Raw genomic sequence first — 21,301 nt, 5'->3', positions numbered from 1 at the left:
ATACGCTGACATTTCAAACATTCGCCCGCCATATTGTCATTTTTGACAGGTTAGGCATCAAAGGCACACACCTATCCGGCATTCAGCCACGTTTGAAAATTGGGTAAAAATAATTTAAACGGCTACTAAATTAATCAAATTAAATATTTATAAACATACATAAAAAAAGTAATTTATAAACGTCAGTATTTTAAAAGTAAAACTTATTTATACCCACTTGAAAAAAACATTATGCCTAATATGCCCATGCGAAATTAACAAAAACCTATTACGCCCTTGGGCATTATAGCTCATTCCATCTCAGTATGCTGGCATACAATAACACCGTTTACGAGCAAGTGTGATGATGATGAAATAGTATATTATTACTATCGACTCGGGCCTATAAGATAGAAATAGATAGTTATAGAAATAACTCATCCGTGTATTTAGTTAATTTGATTCTTAATGAAACTATTTTTTTCCTGAATTTAATGCGTCGTAATTAGTAGACCTAAGTATTTAAGTAGACATAGAAAGTATTGATGTCTATAAAAAATTAATTCCCGTTCTTTAGCCACCTTGTAATTATAAAACATAAAAATTTTTAACTTAGTAATTGTTGTACCTTTACAATTTAAATTTTTTGATTAAATATAGAATTGAAGTATTAAACAGCGTAGTGCAAAACATGCATTGAAACAAAGTTAGTTTTGTTCTATATATTTTTAGCATAATTATGAATAGTAATTTAAGTAAGTATAGTAAGTTAAGCTGAAAAAAAAAACATTCCAAGTGATTTCAAAGCGTTTTAAAAAGCCAATCTAAAATTTTGAATTCAGGAAGCCGACACCAAAATTAGTTTAAAAGCAATGAATAAAAAAAAATACTACCGCTGACGGCATCGGCATCGCCTGGTTTTCGCCAATACAATGATGAAACAAAAAAATAAAAAGTCAAACCATGCTGTAATGGCCGATTCTTGTCGGTATATCACTCCATGCGAATTATTAAAAAAAAACATCTCCATGTCCTATGAATCACGTAAAATTAAAGTTTGTATTGAGTTTGTACATTGTTGTATGTACCATATGTCGTCATAAAGGCCCGTCCAGACGGGATTGTCAAATTTTCTTTATAATTAAAAAAAAAATCAATTTAATTATTGCTTCCACACAACCTGATTAAATTGATAATTTAATCAGATTAGGTCAACTATTGTTCCGCCTGGACGGGCCTTCATTAATAACTAAATAAAAATGTATGGCTTGTTTAGAGAGTACATATTTATGTTTGAAAATGTACAGTCAAGTGTAAAAATATGGATGTACACATCTTACTCGAAAATATGTCCCATAGCATCTTATTCCAGTGTAATAAGAGCGTAGTACCATATTTATGAGACGATTCTTTCGATACATATTATTGCACTTGACTGTACGTAAAAAAAAATTAATACAACTTGTAGGAGCAGGGAGCTAAAATTGTGAATTGAAATTAAGTCATGCATTTGACATCTATAACATTAATCGCATTAATATGGCAATAAGGTGTTATGATGGTTAAAATGATATCACTCACCCCTCCATACGCGTACATGTTGTTGTGCGTCTGAGATGGATTGACCTTCGATAGCAGGAAACGGGCCTGAAATAAATAAATAAAGTGATTAAATTAACTACAATACACAATACTAATAATATAAATGAACCAAAATTTCTGATAGGTAAGGTGTATTTTGGTTAGGGGTTATTTGAGGAATTAGTCGATATTCTAAAACACCTATACGGAGTCATGAACACGAAAACTTTGATATTACAAATACGGTATTGTTAAGTAAGGTAAGGCCACTAACTTTCATATATTTTACCACAGAACTGATAAATCTTTCGTAGTGACGCGCCCTGTCTATACAATTTTCCTCAAAGTCAAAATATTAAGCGTAAGGACTTCGCTCCACTATGACTGATGACCTTGCGCTTCGTACACATACAAAAGCTTACATTCACAAGGAATAAGTATACCGCTAACACTTGTCATTAAAACCTCCACGTCTTCAGCTGAGATAAGCGCGCACCAAATAAACGTATCGGAGAGCAAAACGAACGCGAGCTGCGAGTAGATCCATTGTGGCGAACAAAAAAGTCGCTATAATAATGTTGTGCCGGGCCCTGTTGGCCGCCGCCGTCTTTACATGTACGTTGTCTCGCGGTTCGCGCCCACCGACTTTAAACTACATAAAAGGTTCAAAAAAATATACGGAACATAGGTTGCGACTAGAAGAAAGTGAGCTCATGGTGTTTCCAACGTTGATCAAAAGTTAATACGATTATAAATTGAACGATGATTGTGATTTGGGTATGAGTGTTGATTACAGTTTGTAAGAATGTTTATTTGTGCATCATACCCACATTTTGTTAGAGAGGGTGTCCGTTGTCAACGATGTTATACTTTTATCTGATTACGCGACAGCAAATACCGGCTTGTGTACATAACGCGTGTGTCCAACAGATGTTTTCGAATATGGATAATGACAAACTTCCATCTCTTTCTTTTCAAACATCATTATATTTTGTATACCAATTTAATTTAAAGAACATTCTGTGCCAGGACTATACTCGTTTATGACCATGCTGGCGTCCATATAAGAATAATTTTAAACCAACTGCTTTTGCAGATGTGTTGTGCGTGCTTTTGCTCAGTGGCGTCCAAAAGGAGGACATCGACGCTAGCACCCTGCGGAAGCTGCAGCGGCACAACGTAAACATCGACGATATCAACGACCAGTGAGTTTATGCCGTATTGTTTCGCTGCGATAACATTCTGAGATTTGAAAACGAAAAACGTTCATGAGTACCTACTTATCGTCCTAGCTTAATGAAAAACGAATAAGTGTGTAGCGAAAATTGAATCACAATCAATTGTCAATGCCCCTCCAATAACTGATTTTATGTTAACATAGTTTCCCTACTCTGTGTCACTGGTTAAGTTCAAAGTTGATACCATAGAGGTGATAAAATATGAAATAATACAACTACAAAAAAAGTTGCTTCATTACTATTAATCTGGTAAAATGACGAAATGCTAATTTTCTTTCTAAATATTACCTCGATTTTAAACAGGCAGCTGAAAAAACAATGTCTTGGTAAAACAGACATTCCAATAACTATGACCACGCCACTGAAAAATCCGACAACCGAGAAAATAGAGTTGACTGCTACCGACAGTAAGTATTTCTTTAAGTAACAAATAATGTTTATTTTGTGATTGTGATGATGATGATGATGAAATCGATGAAAAATAATTTAGTGTTATAATTCTAGAAAATGGACTACCAGCCGAAGACACGACACCGCTACAAAAGATCTTTGAATATTTAGAATATTTACATAAAGAAGAAAAAAGAAAAGCCTTGGAATCGAAAGATAACACTAAAAAATTTAAACTGGGACAGGAACCGTTCTCATTTCTATCCAGCCCCTCTTTTAGTGGTAGAATTCAAGGAATGAATGTTGAAGATCCAAGTACCGAACCGCCACTTCCAAAAACAACAACTAGCACTAAGAAGGACTATGAAAAAAACAAAATAGAAAAAAATATAAATTCGGAGCTAGAGACCTTGATGAACGTTTTGCGAACGAATATTGGCAGGACGCTTGATTTATCGCATCAAGGAAGTACAACGGTTAAAACAGTAAAAGATCTTTCTGTTTCTGAACACACTAAAGATATAGACTACATTACAAAAATAGTAGAGGAAATAATGTCTAAAAGACAATTGAAAGAAGTAAATACTACCAAGGGCCCTAATTTGAATACAAATGAAACAATGCAAAATGTAGACCAAATGCTTGACGTACTATCCAAAAACAAATCAATATCTCTAATAAACTATTATTTAAACAATTGCAAGCTCGGAAATTTTTATGAAAATAATCAAGGTGATAAGGAGAAATTGGATACATTTGACAATATCAAAAGGCTTAGATCAAGTATTAATGAACCAGAAGCAAAAAATAACGATGAATACTTTATTTGCAATAGATTCAAACCACCAGAACAGAAGGTAGTCCCTGGCCAAAACGACAACCCCATAATCAGTAACATTTTAAGTGAATTAAAAAAGGAAAGTCAAAGGTTTAAGCTGTTGGATAAAGAAAGTGCCATTGGCAGTATTATGAAACATCAACCACAAACTGCCCAAATCAATCAGATAAATAACAACGTTAAAATTATCAATAAAGAAGGGTTAAATATAGTAAATAAAGAAAGCATTAGAGCATTAGGCAATCAATCTCAAAGTATTAGCTTTGATGATCTAAGAGATCACATGAAAATAAGCGATGTTTATAAAGACGGGTTAGAGGTCTCGGATAGTGAAACTGATAAAGCATTAAAAATTGTGTTACAATCGCAGTCACAACTCTTTAATCAAATATTTAACCAACAAAGAAATCTAATAAAAATGTATAATAATGACAAAGAAAAGTTAAAGCCACCCGAAAATGAAATTACCAAACCTTTACAATCTGCATATAAAGCTCAAACAAACAATGAAGTTTTGGACGACCAAAATGAACCTGTGGTAACCATACAACGACCACAAGAGGAATACCCAACAAAAATTAATGAAAACATACATAAAATAGAATCTATATTAGGACATGAGCAAGCAGAAACTACAGGTCATTCACCCTCATTTCATTACAGACCATCAAAATCAGACAACAATATAATAAATGAAGAATACAAAAGATGGCTACTTATGGCCCCAAACTCTTTTGTCATAGGAGATCAAGCTACAGAACCGAAACATAATGTTAGGACAAGAAATAGGATGGATGATACATTAAAAATAACCAATACATTGAATAGTATCGTCCTCGATCCAAACTTCGTTAAGGAGTATAAACGACCCTGGTTCTTTGCCGAACTAAGCAATAAACATTTTAAACTTAAAATCAATGGAAATCAACAGGGATTATTGTTTACACCTAACATCGATAGCAAAATAACAAATACAGTCAAGCCTATACTTCAAAATGCGTACGAAAAAAGTTGGTCACCGTACTTTGACACTGCCGATAATAACACTGCGGTCATTAGAACAAACGAAAATCTAAGGACTAATAAAAAACAACCAAGTATAGTCGTCGATTCAGATTATCCATCGTTAATTCAGTCGAAGGTTCGAGAGTTAACGGATAAGAGTAAAAAATATCCCATGATCGACGGAACGTATGAAAATAAATATCCTAGCGTCATTGAAGATCGAAGAAGTTCAGAACAATTAGAAACCAAACAAGATAAAAAAATTAACAAATTTAATTGCCAATCAATCCATGAAACCAGGGTCGAATGCCTTTCCGCTATTGAGTATAAAAGTAACTGGGGACATTTTAGAAATAAGCAAAATAATATAAAAATTACTAATATGAGAGAAAATAATGAGGAAACTGAAACTTTCAATAATAACATAAGAACGAAAAATAATAATTATAGATTACCCTCAAGACCCACAATCACTGACCAGCATTTGGACAGTGATACAACTTTAGACCAATTTAAAACAAATATTGACGACGATGATTTGATCAGTCAAAATGAAACTAAAGAAAGTAAAAATCCACCTTCATTTCCTCCAAATGTTATAAAAGATATAGCGCAAAGTATAAAAGAATTTGTATTAAGAGATTTAAAAACAACAATGACGACGACGACAATAGCACCAAGTAGTACTACAACTTCTCAAATGACAACTATAACACCTACTACAATCACGAAAATAGTCAAATCTAGGACAACAGGTAAATTAATTGCAATCAATACAAAAAAGTTTTTAACTTACAATAAGCGAAAAAAAAATACAATAAGTTTTATTTTATCGTCAATATTTTTATGTTGCAGAAGAGATGCCAACGACATCGACTATAGATCCATTAAAGATACAGGATGCTTCGAAAACACTGGAGAAAATGATGGAAATGTTTGCAAAAATCACTTTAATGAAGGATACAGTTTTAGAACCAGAGCATGTTCCATACAACAGGGATACAACAGTCACAACACAAAAGACAACCACGCAACACCATGAACAATCAATAGTACCAACAGACAATACCCTCCGACATCAACAGAATATCCAACTGGAAGAAAACCGTGTACCGCTTGTTTCACAACCTTTACAACAAAACGTAGATAACCTTAAAGCATACGTGCCTCAACTGGTAGAAAGGAAAATTGAAAATCTGTTGCCATATGGTTTACAACCTTTGCAACGGGATCCAGAAAATCATGTACCATACGTCACACAAATCTTGCAGCGTAACCCAGAGAATAGATTAGCATATGACTCACAAACATTGAATCTTAACCCAAACCATCATGTACTGTATGATACACAGCCTTTACATCAAGTAAACCGAGTACCATATGAAATACAAACATCAAAGGGCAACTTAGAAAACCCAGAAATTAGCGAGCAGTATGTGTCACAGGCAGTACAACTGAAAACAGGAAAACGGTTACAGTATTATCCATATTCCTTAGAGCGTAATCCAGAAAAAAGAGTATATGTTCCACAGGCCCCAGTAAACTATACACCATATGTTCCAAAAGTTGCACAACTCAAAATTGAAAACCCTACGTACGTCCCACAGGCCGTACCACAGAAAGCAGAAAGCCGTTTCCCATTTGATTCACAGCTCTTACAAAATAATCAAGAAAACCCTCAACATGATACACTGTATTTGCAGCGTAATCCAGGAGACCGTATACCAGTTCCAGACTTTAAAACCGAAAGCCGTATACGATATTTTCCACTAGCTTTACAATCGAAAACAGAAAACCGAATTCCGTATGATCAGCAGCTCTTACAGCCAAACTCAGGAATCCCCGTTACATATCGTCCAGCGCCCTTCAAATATTTGCCACATGCTGCGGAATTACCACTAGGAAATAGCATACCATATGGTTCACGGGTTGTGCAACCCGTGAAAACCGAGAACTATTTACCATATAATCCAAAACCAAATGGCTCAAAAAACAGGCCGTATGATTACAGTATGATGGACCCCTATCACCATTCGAAAATGGAATATGACGCACCTGAAGCACCTGTCCCGCAAAACAAAGTAAAGCCGTCTTCCGGTAAAGAAGTTATAACAGTACAAACAAACTCTGGAGAAATATCACCTTTGAAAATAGTACTGCAGAAACCTTTTTTGCAAAATATAGTACTTACAACAAAATCGCCAGTAAAAGTGCATCACAGTGATGAAACTTTCAATTTCAGAAAACCAATACAAAAACAGAATCGCCACCAGGTGCAAGTCAAAGAAAGCGAAATGAGTAATATTAATGAAGACAAAGGTTATGTGCCTCGACATGTGACACACAAAGATACTAAGATAGCTGCTCCAAAATCTAGAAAAACTAAAAAGGAACGTGAAGTAATCCAACACTATAAGCCACGAGATCTTAATGAAATTGAAAAATTTCATGAAAAGTTAGAAGGAGGCGATACGTGGCATCGCGAAGACGAAAAGATTGCAAAGAGAGTACAAAGACCAATTGTGAAGAATACTAATTATGACGACACGCATTTCCGAAATTTTCTACAAACACAACAAAAAGTAAACGCTATGCTTGAGAAAATATTGGCTTCTGGTAAAACGAAGCCAATCAGTGCCGAGGTTATATAAATTTTATTGTTTTATAGTTTTTTTTAATAAAATGCACACAAGTGCGCGGACGTGTGTTGTGTTGATTTTTGGTCGGAACCATGTTCCATGTTAAATCAATGGGGTTCGCCGGTCGAAGTATTTGACAGATGGCGCCAGATAGCTTGCCCTGTCAATCACTAGTATTGTGTCAAATTGTTGTTTTTTTTTTTTTGTAATTTATGGACTGGATGCCCTTTAAGCCAAATCTTATGAGATTTGGCTGAGAAAAGGGGCAAGCTATGATGGCGCTATCTATGCAAACCTTTGAACGTTGCCAACTCCATTGAAAATTCAAGGGCCTATAGGATCTTGCTCAGTAACCGTAAAATTATAATAAAGTTTATATTAACTTAGACGGGGCATAATCACGTACAAAATAAACTTGAAAATTACTTCCGACGATTTGAGCGCGATTTTGCACTCGTAGTCCCAAAGAAAATCTCAAATTTTATATTGACAAAACCTCTGTGACAGCGGACACGACATCGAGTCGGCAGAAAAGTTACCTGTCAAGTACGATTCCCACCGAACGGGCGAAGTTGGAGCATATTTCACATTTGTGTCGGCGAAAGCCGGTCGGCTGCTCGCCGACGCGGACGGTTCCGGACGGATTCCATCGCTTCTGCCATAATGAATGGGCACATTGAAAATGCGCTCCTGCAAGGCCCAACTCCAGCCGGATGGGATTCGTACATCAGTCCCACCTCGCGAAATACATGAATGAATGAATGAATAGACTTTATTAATTCCATACAGATTGAATCAAATTAAATTACACATAAATATTACCATTGATAATTTATAATATATAATATTGATAATATAATATTTAATAGTACATTTAAACAAAATTTAAAGGGAAAAATATCAACAACATGCAATAATAATTTAATTATTTGTGAATTAAATTAATATTTTAAGAATTATATTATTATTATTATTTATTAAATTTTAATTTTTGTTTAAATATGTTATTTATATTATTTAAAATCTGTGTGGAATCCCTTTCGGGTAAAAGCCTCCTCCAAAGAAATTCAGGTTGTTCTATTACTCGCTCCTTCTATTCACCCTTTTCCAGCTACCTTCTCTATTTCGTCGGCCCACCTAGCGCGTGGTCGGGCTTTTGCTCTGGTGCCTCTAGGACCGGTCCACTCTACTGCTCTTTTTGACTCTACGTGGCCAGCCCACTTCCATTTTCTTTGCATGCAAAATGTTAAGCCGTCACGAAGTTTGGTTTTGTTACGTATGTCTGTGTTCTTGACTCTGTCCTTTAACTTTATATTAAGGTAGCTTCTTTCCATTCGCCTCTGAGTGGTCTGGATTTTATTTTTCGAAATACATAATGTATGAAAAGTGAATAACCCTGGGCACTGAGAAGATATCGACATATCTGTGGCTGGCACTTATCTATCAACAACTGTTTTTCTAGCCTAAAATTTTGTCTTTCAATTTTTTATACCACGGAACGTTATCTTTTATCTTTGTATGAAATATTTACAATTCAAATTACACGTAAGATCTCTTTATTTAAATTATAAAGTTCATTTGATCATCCGCGAAAATGCCCCTTTCTTATCGACCCGAATCCTAAAGGAATGATTGTAACAAGCTCACCTGGGAGCCCCCGTGCTCGGTGTCGATGTACCGCGGCACGGGGAAGCGGCTCTGCAGGATCTCCTGCGCGTCGTCCACGGGCGCTCGCAGCAGCTGCGCGAAGCTCTCGTACTCCGGCATGTCTTGGTAGCGGAGGGCGCGCCATTGTAACAAGCTCACCTGGGAGCCCCCGTGCTCGGTGTCGATGTACCGCGGCACGGGGAAGCGGCTCTGCAGGATCTCCTGCGCGTCGTCCACGGGCGCTCGCAGCAGCTGCGCGAAGCTCTCGTACTCCGGCATGTCTTGGTAGCGGAGGGCGCGCCATTGTAACAAGCTCACCTGGGAGCCCCCGTGCTCGGTGTCGATGTACCGCGGCACGGGGAAGCGGCTCTGCAGGATCTCCTGCGCGTCGTCCACGGGCGCTCGCAGCAGCTGCGCGAAGCTCTCGTACTCCGGCATGTCTTGGTAGCGGAGGGCGCGCCATTGTAACAAGCTCACCTGGGAGCCCCCGTGCTCGGTGTCGATGTACCGCGGCACGGGGAAGCGGCTCTGCAGGATCTCCTGCGCGTCGTCCACGGGCGCTCGCAGCAGCTGCGCGAAGCTCTCGTACTCCGGCATGTCTTGGTAGCGGAGGGCGCGCCATTGTAACAAGCTCACCTGGGAGCCCCCGTGCTCGGTGTCGATGTACCGCGGCACGGGGAAGCGGCTCTGCAGGATCTCCTGCGCGTCGTCCACGGGCGCTCGCAGCAGCTGCGCGAAGCTCTCGTACTCCGGCATGTCTTGGTAGCGGAGGGCGCGCCATTGCGCTATCGTCTGCAAATTATAAATTAACGAGATGAGCTTTAATTCATAACAAAGCCAACGATGTACATGTATATACCGTATTAGGTACTGTAAATATAAGTCCTATTCGTCCCACTTTACTTGTCAATATGTGACTGGTACTTTACCTCAAGGTCCCCAAGTTTTTATATTAAAGGAAAACGTTACGCTTCCGGCAGGCAGGTTTAAACCTGCAACCTCCGGATTGCTATTAACCAATTGAACTACGGAACCCTACCAGAACCTCGCAAATCTTTCCGTTCCTTCCCTTATATATACTGGCGTAAAGCGACATCTACCGAAAGACAATTAGGTAGGGTCAAGGAGGGAACAGTGGCTTGGAAGTAAACAGTCGGGTACAGTGGCTCACTTAACCTAATGTCAACACGAGAGATGCGATAAATATCCCAATGGGCGACTGAGCCACTTTTCCCAAATCTTTTAACGGCACCGGAGTCCCAAGTTGTCCTGCATGAAGCGTGCATTTTTAATTTTTTTTCCTTTAATATAAAAATTTGCACTCGCAGAAGTATCTGCTTGTTATAAAATTGGGTACTTTACCCGCCCGTTATCGACGATGTTAACGACAAATATTTAAATACATTCATCACTTGACTGAGACAGAGGCAGTTTGCCACTTAGAACGTTTGATAGATGTACGTCTGCTTTTCTCATCAAGTGCGATGTATGTTTTTTGTACTCTCACACATTGGAATGACGCTAAAAACCCAATTTTTGAACCCTTCCTATTTGTCAATTTAGCATAGTTTCATGTCGGGGTCAAAGTTCCAATTTGTTGACTGTACCTCGCCGTGGTATATAAGGATCTGGAAGAAGGTGTCCATGAGCAGGATGCGGTCGGGCTGGATGGACGAGGTGTCCAGCAGCACGGGCTCGGGCGGGCCGCCGAAACTGTACGAGTACAGGATCGGCTGGATCATGATCAACGACTGGGTCAGATCCTCGCGCATCAACATGTGCCTGTGAAATAGACAAATGTTAATTTTATAAATGCGGCCTATGTGGTTATAATACTAAAATATCTCCCGCCAAAAATGTTGGAACCTGTAGGAAAAAATCGTAAATATAACATTAATAAAATCATTTATATATTTAAAATAGATTTCAGAGACCGGGGTTTTTTTTAAATATTAATTATGAAGCCTAATATGTGCTGCTTATAAAAAACGAAAATATATTGTTCTACTATACGACCTAAATAATGAAATGAAACAAAATTAGGTACTACTGACATAAGGGCTCGTTGATATTTTTTGTTCTATTCTTTGGTTTTGTCCTCTTGACCGCGGCGTCAAATTACACGTGATTGTTCTAATTCATTATAGTTGAGTTTGCTTATGAATTTTACAGTTGAGTCAGAAGCACATATTGAAAAGTATGCGGTTATAGTTCGGTATAAAATATAATAATTTAATTCAACCATTAAAGTCGACGAGTAGAATAGTTATTTGTGATACAAGTGCAGAAAATAGGAAATTACCTATACCACGTGTATCGTACAACGGTTTACAGTATATATGGCTCTTTAAAGTTTCGACATATGCACGGAAAGTAGCACCATATGTACTGTTAATAATAGTTGTGTTAAACAATCGCCCCACGCGAAGCTATTAAAAAGAGACAGGACACTGCCTGCCGCAGGTAGACATGATAGAGAGCACACTACGTCATCGCGTGCAGCCACAAGTATAGTTATATAAACAGGTCTAACGTGATATAATTTTATTATTTTTACCTTATCCGACGTTTCAGCTAGGTTGCACTAGCTATGGTAAACAACACTAAACGTGACTAAACTACCCGACCCGTTTATATCACTAAATATGCGTACAACACGCGGGAGTTGGTGTTACATGATCCTAAATATTCAATACCTATAGAACGTGGTCTCGTCGGGCGAGTTATTGAACACTTGCAGGAACTGGGAGCGACGCAAATGGTACATGAACTGCGGGTACAGACTGAAGTTCTCTGAAAGTCGGAAACTGTTCGGATCATCCTTTGCGTACTCGCCGAACTTTTGACACTATAAGAGAAAAAAGGTAATTTTTAATTATGCGGTACATTGAAATATTAGGATCTTCAAGAGTCAAAGAGTGACGATGAAAAAGGAGTATGAAACTGGCCATTGCATCAAAAACCACTCGTACCTTAGTTGTAGTGCTAGATTATTGTATTACAGAGTACAGAGTAGATTGTTGGTAAAAATGCGAATGTGGTAAGCATTATACAAGGAGAACTACGATCTAACGAAGGTTCCGGACGGATAGATGTTATTGATAAAAAAAATTGCCGAATTTTGGTTGATGTGAAGTAAACCAACCACTCTGGGAGACTGAAGAATGGAAGCAAAGTGCTGAAATTGCGTATAATACAGCCGTATAACTAGGCAAGAAGTAGTAGTAGGTAGTATTGATGTTATGAGGAATTTCTAACCTTATTTGGTTTGGTATTATACATAATGTGCTAAAAAATTATAAGGTTTCATCAATTTTCCTCTAACCATTGCACCAATATTTCCACACACATTTGCTCCCACTTAGCCCTGTATTTAGTTAGGCAACTCTTAATTAACGTAGAATATGTCTCCCAATCTTTTTTTGGAGTTGCAGAGATATAAGGAAGCTGCGTACCAGGCGGATGAGCATGCGGTCGAGCCAGCGCAGCACGTCGGGCCCGTCCTCCTGCTCGGCGCGGTACACCACGAGGCGCGCCATCACCACGGCCGCGGCCTCCTGGTCGAAGCCGGCCGCGATGTGCGGCAGGTTCACCGCGGCGTCGCCCCAGCTACAAAATTATTGCTATTTTAATCGTGACCAACAGTATAAAGTCTGATAAGGATATAATCTTTAGATATCGCATATTCGGAATACAGAAGACATTTTTATTTAACACATATGTATTACGGTTATAACGGTTATATTATATTTACTTTAAATAATGTAGATAATAAAGCTACAATTTACTACTGGACTCGACAAACGGTCTTACTTGCGTGCCACAGTCGTGACCCGTACGCGCCGCTGGCCACTCGAGTGCTGGTACTGCGTGATGAGCTGCACGCAGCCGCGCCCGCCCTGAGGCACCGGCGCCGCATGCTGATTCACCACCTAACACCAAAACATAGCTTAAAGCGCGCGGTTGTTTTATGCTATAAGCGCATGCGTCAACGGAATTTAGGGAAAATGACAATGCGTTTACCGCGTAAAACAATGTAGTGTCATTAGATTATCTGATGTCAAATAGGTTTGCGGCAAATATCACATAAAACAACCGCACTTAAGCAAGGGTAAATGTTCATTCAGACGTTATGAGAACTCATATGTGAGTTTCTACACAGTCGAGTTAACAAACATTTTTATAAGCTAAAAAATGTTGGCGTGTAAAGATATTTGTCAACTCGACCGTACATTAAATTAACCCTTTTCCAGGCCGCACCAATCTACAAGGTTTTCCCAAAAAAAAACAGATATATTCCAATAACTTCAGCTTTGATGATTCATTTGAAGACAAGTGACATTTTCCAAAAGTGCAATCTAATTTAAACCTTAAATCGGATGGCTAAGGTTCAAATTCTATTGGCGCGTATCGTACTATGCCTGGAAAAGGGTTAACGAGCCTCGAGCTCTATCTAGTCTACGAACATGTGAAAAAACTGGCTCAAAATTTAACAAAAAAAACTATTTGAACAAAAATAAATGAAGTTGTCAAAGTGGTGTAGTGCGTCGAGTATGCTTGCTGCTCATGTCCCCGATTGTTTTGCCGTAGAGATGGCTATGGTGATGCTATGCTAGGCATGAAGGTGCAGATTATTCACCGGCTCGTGTTCCCCATGCCAACTTCCTGGTCCCACATAGCCATATCTCACTCAGCCTTTACTGACAAACAAGAACTTACCTCGAAGAAGATGGCCATGGTGGTGCTAGGCGTGAAGGTGCACAGTTTCCACTGGCTCGTGTTCCCCATGCCCACTTCCTGATCGGACACGCAGGGTCCTTTCACGTTCAGTGACACGCAAGAGCCGATTGCGCCGCTTACTGGGAAATTATATGAAATAACCTTATCTTCTTTGCTATAAGGTTGACTCTTAGAATGTCAGATGCCATTAAATACGCCTTCTGTACATTAAGATATTCTTTTGTGCAAAAAGTATTAAAATAAATAAATATGCATCACGAAAATTGCTTTTTATTAAGAATACAATTGTAGCCGCCGTGCAGATCAGGATCTCGACGACTCAAATAAAACTTCGATTCTTAGTGAAGTGTTATAATTTCCCAATGTACTGGTTACAAGGGTTTAATTGCCAAAACGGTTAAATGTAGAATGTTGGTTGGTTGTTGATAGTATGGAAGATGATAAGAGACTGATTTTGCAATATCTGATCAGTTGTTGAAATTTAGGTGCTTCTAATTGGTCGCGATACAGAATATGTGGATCGCTCCTATTGGTGCTTTTGAAAAGCCTCCGAATACTAGCCCAGCCCGACGGCTGCGTTTAGCTACTGCATTGGGAATATTTTTACATAATAATAAGTTGTATTCGCAACAACAATAAAGACATTTCTAAATGTAAATAAATAAATGAATTTTATAGGGATAATCGTACACAAATCGACCTAGTCCCAGAGTATGCTCAATAAGGCTTGTGTTGTGGGTACTAGACGAGTACATATATATGATGTTTAGTTATATATAGAACACATCCATGACTCGGGAACAAATATTTGTGATAAACACACAAACAAAATGCCCTTACCCGGATTCGAACCTGGGACCTCTTGCTTTGTAGGCAGTATTTAAAAAAAAACAAGCGTTTTTTTAGTGTAGTAGCCATAATTTTTAAAAAAATTGTGCGAAGTGTGAAATGGGACAGCCTAGGCAACTTTCACAAATAAAGTGTCAAAGAGGTATGCAAAGCAACTTACTTTTTAATTCTCGGCTGCACTTGACTTCTAAAGTGCCATTGAACGCCATTTTGAAGTCATTCTTCTGGTCTTTTGCGAAAACACGTTGGAAGGTTTGCTTGAAGAGTGAAGAGTTAAACGAGTCACCCATCACCATATGTCCTCTAAAAAAATGTATTTTATTAAATTAATTAGAAACATTAGATTTCAACAGTAAGTGCCCGCAAGTACTTTTCAACTATTCATAGAAGTTTGAATTCCTTAGACCTACTGGGAAGTATGTGAATAAATTGATTTCCCTGCCACTGTGAGACTGACTGTCAACTCACACATGAGTCAGTAACAGAATCATAGGTCCATGTCCCAAATTCATCAAAAAGTTTCTTACCCAGTTGAATTACAACACTGTTTCATCTCCATCAGCCCGGTCTGATCCAGCGCGCACGAGTAAATATCGATGGAGTGGCCATTCGTCGCCGATCGGAAAGACAACGCTTCATAATGTTTGATAGCCTTCTTCATGTACTTGGCGTTATCCTTGTGAATGTCGTGATGCGAGCGGATTGGCTGCTTCAGCTCATCATTGACCACCTGACCGGGGCCTTGGGAGCATGGGCCGCCAAGGAACATCATGATTCTAGCTCCAGTGTTAGGATAAGTGACTTCTAATAATCCGACAGCCAATGAGAGAGCAACACCGCTGCTTCTCAAAGGTCTCTTTCCTACTCCTAGAGGCCAAGGATCCCGTCCGAGCTCGCCGAGTAAGTCAGTCAAGGCCATGTCGCATTGTTTGACAGGTTGGAGGAAGCGGTGGGCCGGGGGCGTCGGCGCCTGGGTGCCGGGACGTTGCTGGGTGTTGGGCGCGTTGACGCGGCCAATCGCCAGCTGCTCTTGAATTTGCTTGGCAGTCAAGTCTTTGGTTCCTTTAAAAACATAGCACTTGGAAATGCCTTCAGTACCTGAAAAATTTAACACGTCTAAGTATGATATAAGTAACATCAAGAACACTAACTTAAATATGGTAAATAGATGTTAATTTTATAAAATAACTGTGATTTATTATTATTTAGTAATTTGACATCATCATAAAAGGTTGTCTGGAAGAGATAGCTCTGTAGCGATAAGACCTCCTGTTGTTTACCTCTATCATCATGTATTATATGTGTTTCCATGAACATTTATTCTGAGGTTGTTGTATTGTATTGTATAGTATCATTGTATTTGACATATTTTATAATAATTAACAAAGTTAAAGGGGCTGGCGGTTAATAAGTGACAAGTAGGCATGTAGGTTGTAAGTTGCTCTTGGCACATAAGTCGCTAAGAAGCATTAATCACTAAAAGGATTTAAGTGTACTAACCTACGGTTTTGGAGACGAAAAAAGAAGCCATTGTTAGTAGAAACACATGAGTATTTCAAATCGAAGGTAATGTACTCAACTAACCAATTAGAGATGTTTTCCTTAAATACGTGGGTCAGTGATATAGATTTAACTGAGGTTTTAAAGTTTAATATTAGTAATATAAATATACCTAAACGTCAATGTGACCCAGTCAGTTTAAGAAAAACATGTACGGACTTTATTACATCGACTTACTCAAATTATTATCACATTTATACAGACGGTTCTAGGGATACCAGTGATTCCGGTCTGGCTGTACTTGACCCTCAGATAAATAGTAGTATTAAGTTGCAGTTGAAGGTCAAGACATCCTCTATGAATGTTGAATTGCTGGCAATTGCAGAAGCCCTCTCCTACATTGAGTCGCTCGATACGGGTAGCTTCGTGGTATTTACAGACTCAAGAAGCGGTTTACAGCACTTGGCTCGATGCACCTCGAACTATCGAGGCGCACCGATAGCCTATAGCATATTAAGGTCGATTCGCAACTTGCAGGCAAATAAAACAGTCATAGTTTTGCAATGGGTACCGTCACATATTGGGATACCGGGCAACGAGGCGGCAGACCGACTCGCTAAAGAGGCGTCCACGGACGGACTTGTAACTAGGTGGTTACCATGCCATAGTGATCTTTTGTATGCAGTAACACAGAAGTGCTGTGATATGTGGAAACAATATTTTAATGAAAGATCACTAAGCAAAGGTATCTGGTATAGGACTATACAACCCAATCTGCTACGGATTCCTTGGTTTGCAGGGTTAAATATGGCCAGATCAGATGTTGTTACTGCTCTCAGGCTGCGTTCCGGACACATTCCACTTAATAGTTTCGGATTTATAATGGGTAAGAACCAGTCACCAAACTGTACCGAATGTGAAGTGAAAGAAGATGTGTTCCATATCTTGGTGGAATGTGTTCGAAACGAGGCTGAGAGGATAAACTTCATGCAAAAATACAATTGTAATTTATATAATATAGGTGAAGTTAATTTAATTTTAGCCTACCCGCAATCAAAACAGGCGAAGAAGCTATATGAGATTGTTAACCTAGGTATTAAGCGTAGATAATTATTAATAAGAGTTGATTTGTTTTGCTATGTCACAATAAGGGTGACATTTTCAATTGTGAAAAAACCCTTTTTTCAATAAAGATTTTAAAAAAAAAAAAAAAGGGTACTAACCTAACTCATGAATCTGTACCATACGGCCAAATGTAATAAGACCAACTAGTGCATTCTGCGGCATCAAACTAAGTGACGTCTGCAGAGAGTCCTTCAAAGCTCCCAATTCCTCCTCATCCATACAAGTATCAACCACCAGCAGATAAATGGGAGGCATTGTCTGAGCGCGAGTGATTGTATACTCGATCGTTGAGAAGTTTGGGATGAGCTCAGCTGGTTGGTGCTGTTCGGATATGGCTGCATATTGCGGGGGGAACTGAAAAATAATAAAAACATGTTAAGAATGAAAATAGGTGAAGCATGCATGTGATTGGAGAGAATAAAGGATGTAGTTTGATTTACAACAAAAAAGGCATAGCTCTTAAATTAGAAGAGTAAAAATAATTAATTTTTCACCACACCAACTGGTAAAGGCCCTCTTGATTGTTCAAAAACGAATGAGAAAGTTGCATTTTACCCACATGTGGGGCAAAGTAATCAGATGCAAATTTTGAGTTGTTTCCTTATGTTAGCTAGTAGAATTGACTTTTAAATGATGATTTTGAATGATTTTTTTTTATTACGTTCATTTGGATTTGATTTCATTTGAATTTTTTGGTATTTCATAGTTAGTAGTGTCCTCGTGTTGGTGTGGTGAAAAATGTTGTGTTTCACTCAGAGGCAAAGTTTGTTTAACCCTCGTGCATTGAAACCCTCGCAACGCTCAAGTTTCCACTTCTCGAACCACTCGCTACGCTCTTGGTTCAATTTTGGAATCTTTTGCTTGCTCGGGTATCAATATTAGCATGAGCGGTTAAACAACAACTTTGCCTTGTAAAACAAATAACTATTGCAATGTTAGTGTTTATCTTATGTACACTGTCCATCATTGATATGACTATATGAGTTATTATACAGAAACGTCAAATATATATATATATATATATATATATATATATGTTACAATGGTTCTTCAAATCATTGCCGAAAATTATTTTGCTGAATGTCATTTTCCAACCAATTTTTCGCATACCTAATATCATTTATTTTTATTTTTTTTATTTTTACAAAACTAAGAATCTATAAAACCGTCATTCGGCCTATTCTCATGTACGGCTGTGAGGCCTGGACACTAACTCAAAAAGAGGAAAGTCAGCTCCTGATAGCGGAAAGAAAAGTGCTCAGGAAGATCCTGGGACCTGTCCGAAGTGACGACGGCTCCTGGAGGATCCGGAAAAATGCCGAGATCGAAGAGTTGGTGGCTGAGCCCAATATCATAGGCGTAACTAAATCCCACAGACTTCGCTGGCTCGGTCACCTACTCAGAATGGGGGAGGATCGCGTAGTCAAGGAAGCGTACTTGGGGCGACCAACCGGCCGTCGACCGATCGGGCGCCCCAGGTACCGCTGGTGTGATATCGTGGAGGCGGACCTGCGTCGGCTGAATGCCAATTCATGGCAGGAAACCGCGCTGGATCGGGACAGGTGGCGTTCTCTCGTTTCGGAGGCCAAGATTCTTTTTGGATCGCTGAGCCAAAGCAGTTAGTTAGTTAGTTAGTCAGTTTTTTATTTTTGGAGTTGCAGACGTCCATAGGCTACGGTGACTGCTTACCATCAGGCGGGCCGTATGCTTGTTTGCCACAAACGTGGTATAAAAAAAATTATCAAGTGGCAACTCAACACAATAATTCATTTGATTTCATGTTTGGCTAACAACATTGAAATGACACTTTTTAAATGCAACGTTTTGGGTAGCAGACACACTTAGTAAGTTTAACATAAATTATAAAAGGAATATTTTCGCAATTTAACTGCCTATGATCGTATGATCTAGGAGAGACAATGCTGCCTTTTACCTAAAACAGTACTTATTGATATCAGTTCAGTGTGATCGAAGGGCAAACTTCACCAAGTTTTCGCAATTATTACGAAAAAATGTTTACGCCATTCAAATAAGTTATGATATTTTATTTACTAACAGATAAATAAATACACTAGGCTATCCTCATGCGATTTTTTGAACAAAGTTAAGTTTTTGTATCTGTTCTGTAGTTTTTTTTTTAGTAAAGTGCAATAATTATTTAACATCATCAAAGTTTTATTTAATAATCCTGTTTTATCATATTTATAAAGTTATGTTGTCTTTTAGATGCAGTACACAAGGTGTTGTACAGTCAAAGAATTTAATTTGTGACCCATTTTGTACCTTGTCACAGTGACAATAGTATGAGGTCTCTAGCGAGTTTCATGTTGTTGTCACTGTGACAAGGTATGAAATGGTACTGAAATTAAATTCCTTGACCGTACAGGGCTACTAGGACCTTGAGGCTGAAAACCTTTTTTAAGGCTTCCGATGAAGATTCAGGTGAAGAAGATGCTGGTACTGTAAATAAATAATCTGAGCGGCAGACAACTCAATGCTTCATACAAAGTAGTCATGCATAAATCCTCTCAACCAATTTCATGTAAACTAAGCTTTTTTGTTGTAACATCCTGGAGGCTACGTCCCCGGATGGACCCGAGTACGTCCTTAAACTATGTCCAAAAGAGAGGTATGGGCATTGTGAATGTCATCTCGCTTTGTGTGGTAGGGCACAGCCAGTGGATGTCATTCCAGATCTAGAGCAGAGCCCAACTGGAGAAGTACCTCCACCTTACAGAAAACAGCAGCCAAATAACACTAGACCCTACTCATAGTGTTGTGTTCCTGCCGGTGAGTAAGGTTGCCAGAGCTCAACGAGGGGGGGCGGGTTTAGGGTCGGCAACACGCATGTAACTCCTCTGGAGTTGCGGGCGTACATAGGCTACGGAGGCTGCTTACCATCAGGCGGGCCGTATGCTTGTTTGCCACCGATGTAGTATAAAAAAAAGGCTCATTTAAAGCCCGACAAGAAATATATGATTAGATATATTATTCTCATGTATAGGGTGACAGTTCAGTTTAGTATGAAAAATTTAGTTCCAATTAAATTCTTGTCAAGCTTTATTAAATCTGAGACCTCAAAAAAACTCAGTCTATAATGGGCTAATCAACAAGGACAAATTTTATAAGGAATGCCATAGACTTGCATGACATGTTGTAACAAAAAATGAAATTAGGGTTCCAATTTGTTTTTTTTTTTATTAAATTAGAGAATGGAGAAAGTAAACATGAGTGTACTCACAGGATTTCTTTGGAAACAGAAGTTGCACACCCACAATTTGGCTCTGTAATCGACCTGGCACATCGGGTTCAGTACAGCGCGGCAGGTGTTCCTGGTGCACAGGACCGGCTCATACTGAATTGGAGGCAGATCTGGTCGTTCTTTCAATGGCTGGTACAAGCAGGCCAGGGGCACCACCAGCCGCGTTGCCTCGATCCTGCTCGACGGCCACACGTTCCAGGTGAACCGTATGCCATCGCGGTCTTCGTTTTGCTGAATAAACTCCTCATATGTCGCCATATCTTAGATCTACAAACGAAATATTACAAAAACACCATAATAACACGTATTCACTTAGCTCACATCTTTTCGTGAATCCAACACTTGCTACGCACCAGTAAGACATGCAGTGACCTAAGACTATGTGCATAAGCGAAATCTTACAATCCAGTTAGACACCCATTCAGAAAATCGAATTAAAAGATTTTATACAGAATTTCTAACAGAAGGGCCAGTCGGGCTGATTTGGCAATTGTCAATACCAAAGACA

At 38.8% G+C, this 21,301-nt stretch overlaps 2 protein-coding genes across 5 annotated transcripts in view; one reads left to right on the top strand and one right to left on the bottom strand.

Moving 5' to 3' along the window:
• The window catches only part of LOC133528400 (protein transport protein Sec23A), a 22,917-nt gene extending 1,616 nt beyond the window's left edge, over window positions 1–21,301 (bottom strand). Inside the window, exons 1-13 of one of the 2 annotated variants that reach the window (XM_061865780.1) lie at window positions 21,147–21,301; window positions 20,773–21,060; window positions 17,630–17,885; window positions 15,434–16,004; window positions 15,067–15,209; window positions 14,037–14,176; window positions 13,131–13,249; window positions 12,773–12,926; window positions 12,014–12,165; window positions 10,925–11,099; window positions 9,318–10,109; window positions 1,561–1,626; window positions 873–893 (exon numbers count right to left, since the gene is read on the bottom strand). In XM_061865780.1, coding sequence (XP_061721764.1) covers window positions 873–893; window positions 1,561–1,626; window positions 9,318–10,109; window positions 10,925–11,099; window positions 12,014–12,165; window positions 12,773–12,926; window positions 13,131–13,249; window positions 14,037–14,176; window positions 15,067–15,209; window positions 15,434–16,004; window positions 17,630–17,885; window positions 20,773–21,051 — 2,868 coding nt within the window. In that variant the 5' untranslated portion in view covers window positions 21,052–21,060; window positions 21,147–21,301. The remainder of the gene's footprint in view (window positions 1–872; window positions 894–1,560; window positions 1,627–9,317; window positions 10,110–10,924; window positions 11,100–12,013; window positions 12,166–12,772; window positions 12,927–13,130; window positions 13,250–14,036; window positions 14,177–15,066; window positions 15,210–15,433; window positions 16,005–17,629; window positions 17,886–20,772; window positions 21,061–21,146) is intronic. The other variant, XM_061865781.1, reaches the window with a different exon arrangement.
• On the top strand, window positions 1,889–7,732 carry LOC133528399 (uncharacterized). 3 transcript variants are annotated; one of them, XM_061865776.1, is made up of 5 exons: window positions 1,889–2,298; window positions 2,657–2,765; window positions 3,102–3,205; window positions 3,303–5,786; window positions 5,887–7,732. In XM_061865776.1, exons 1-5 carry the CDS (start codon window positions 2,136–2,138, stop codon window positions 7,680–7,682), a joined length of 4,656 nt encoding a protein of 1,551 aa, XP_061721760.1. In that variant the 5' UTR covers window positions 1,889–2,135; the 3' UTR covers window positions 7,683–7,732. The 3 variants fall into 3 exon arrangements, with proteins under 3 accessions (XP_061721760.1, XP_061721763.1, XP_061721761.1); XM_061865779.1 differs by having other exon boundaries at window positions 1,889–2,337; XM_061865777.1 differs by having other exon boundaries at window positions 1,889–2,337; window positions 2,657–3,205.

Source organism: Cydia pomonella, chromosome 19, assembly GCF_033807575.1.
Source record: "Cydia pomonella isolate Wapato2018A chromosome 19, ilCydPomo1, whole genome shotgun sequence".
Taxonomy (NCBI): domain Eukaryota; kingdom Metazoa; phylum Arthropoda; class Insecta; order Lepidoptera; family Tortricidae; genus Cydia; species Cydia pomonella.
The sequence above is the reverse complement of the archived record's forward strand: the minus strand, read 5'-3'. Positions and strand labels throughout refer to the sequence as shown.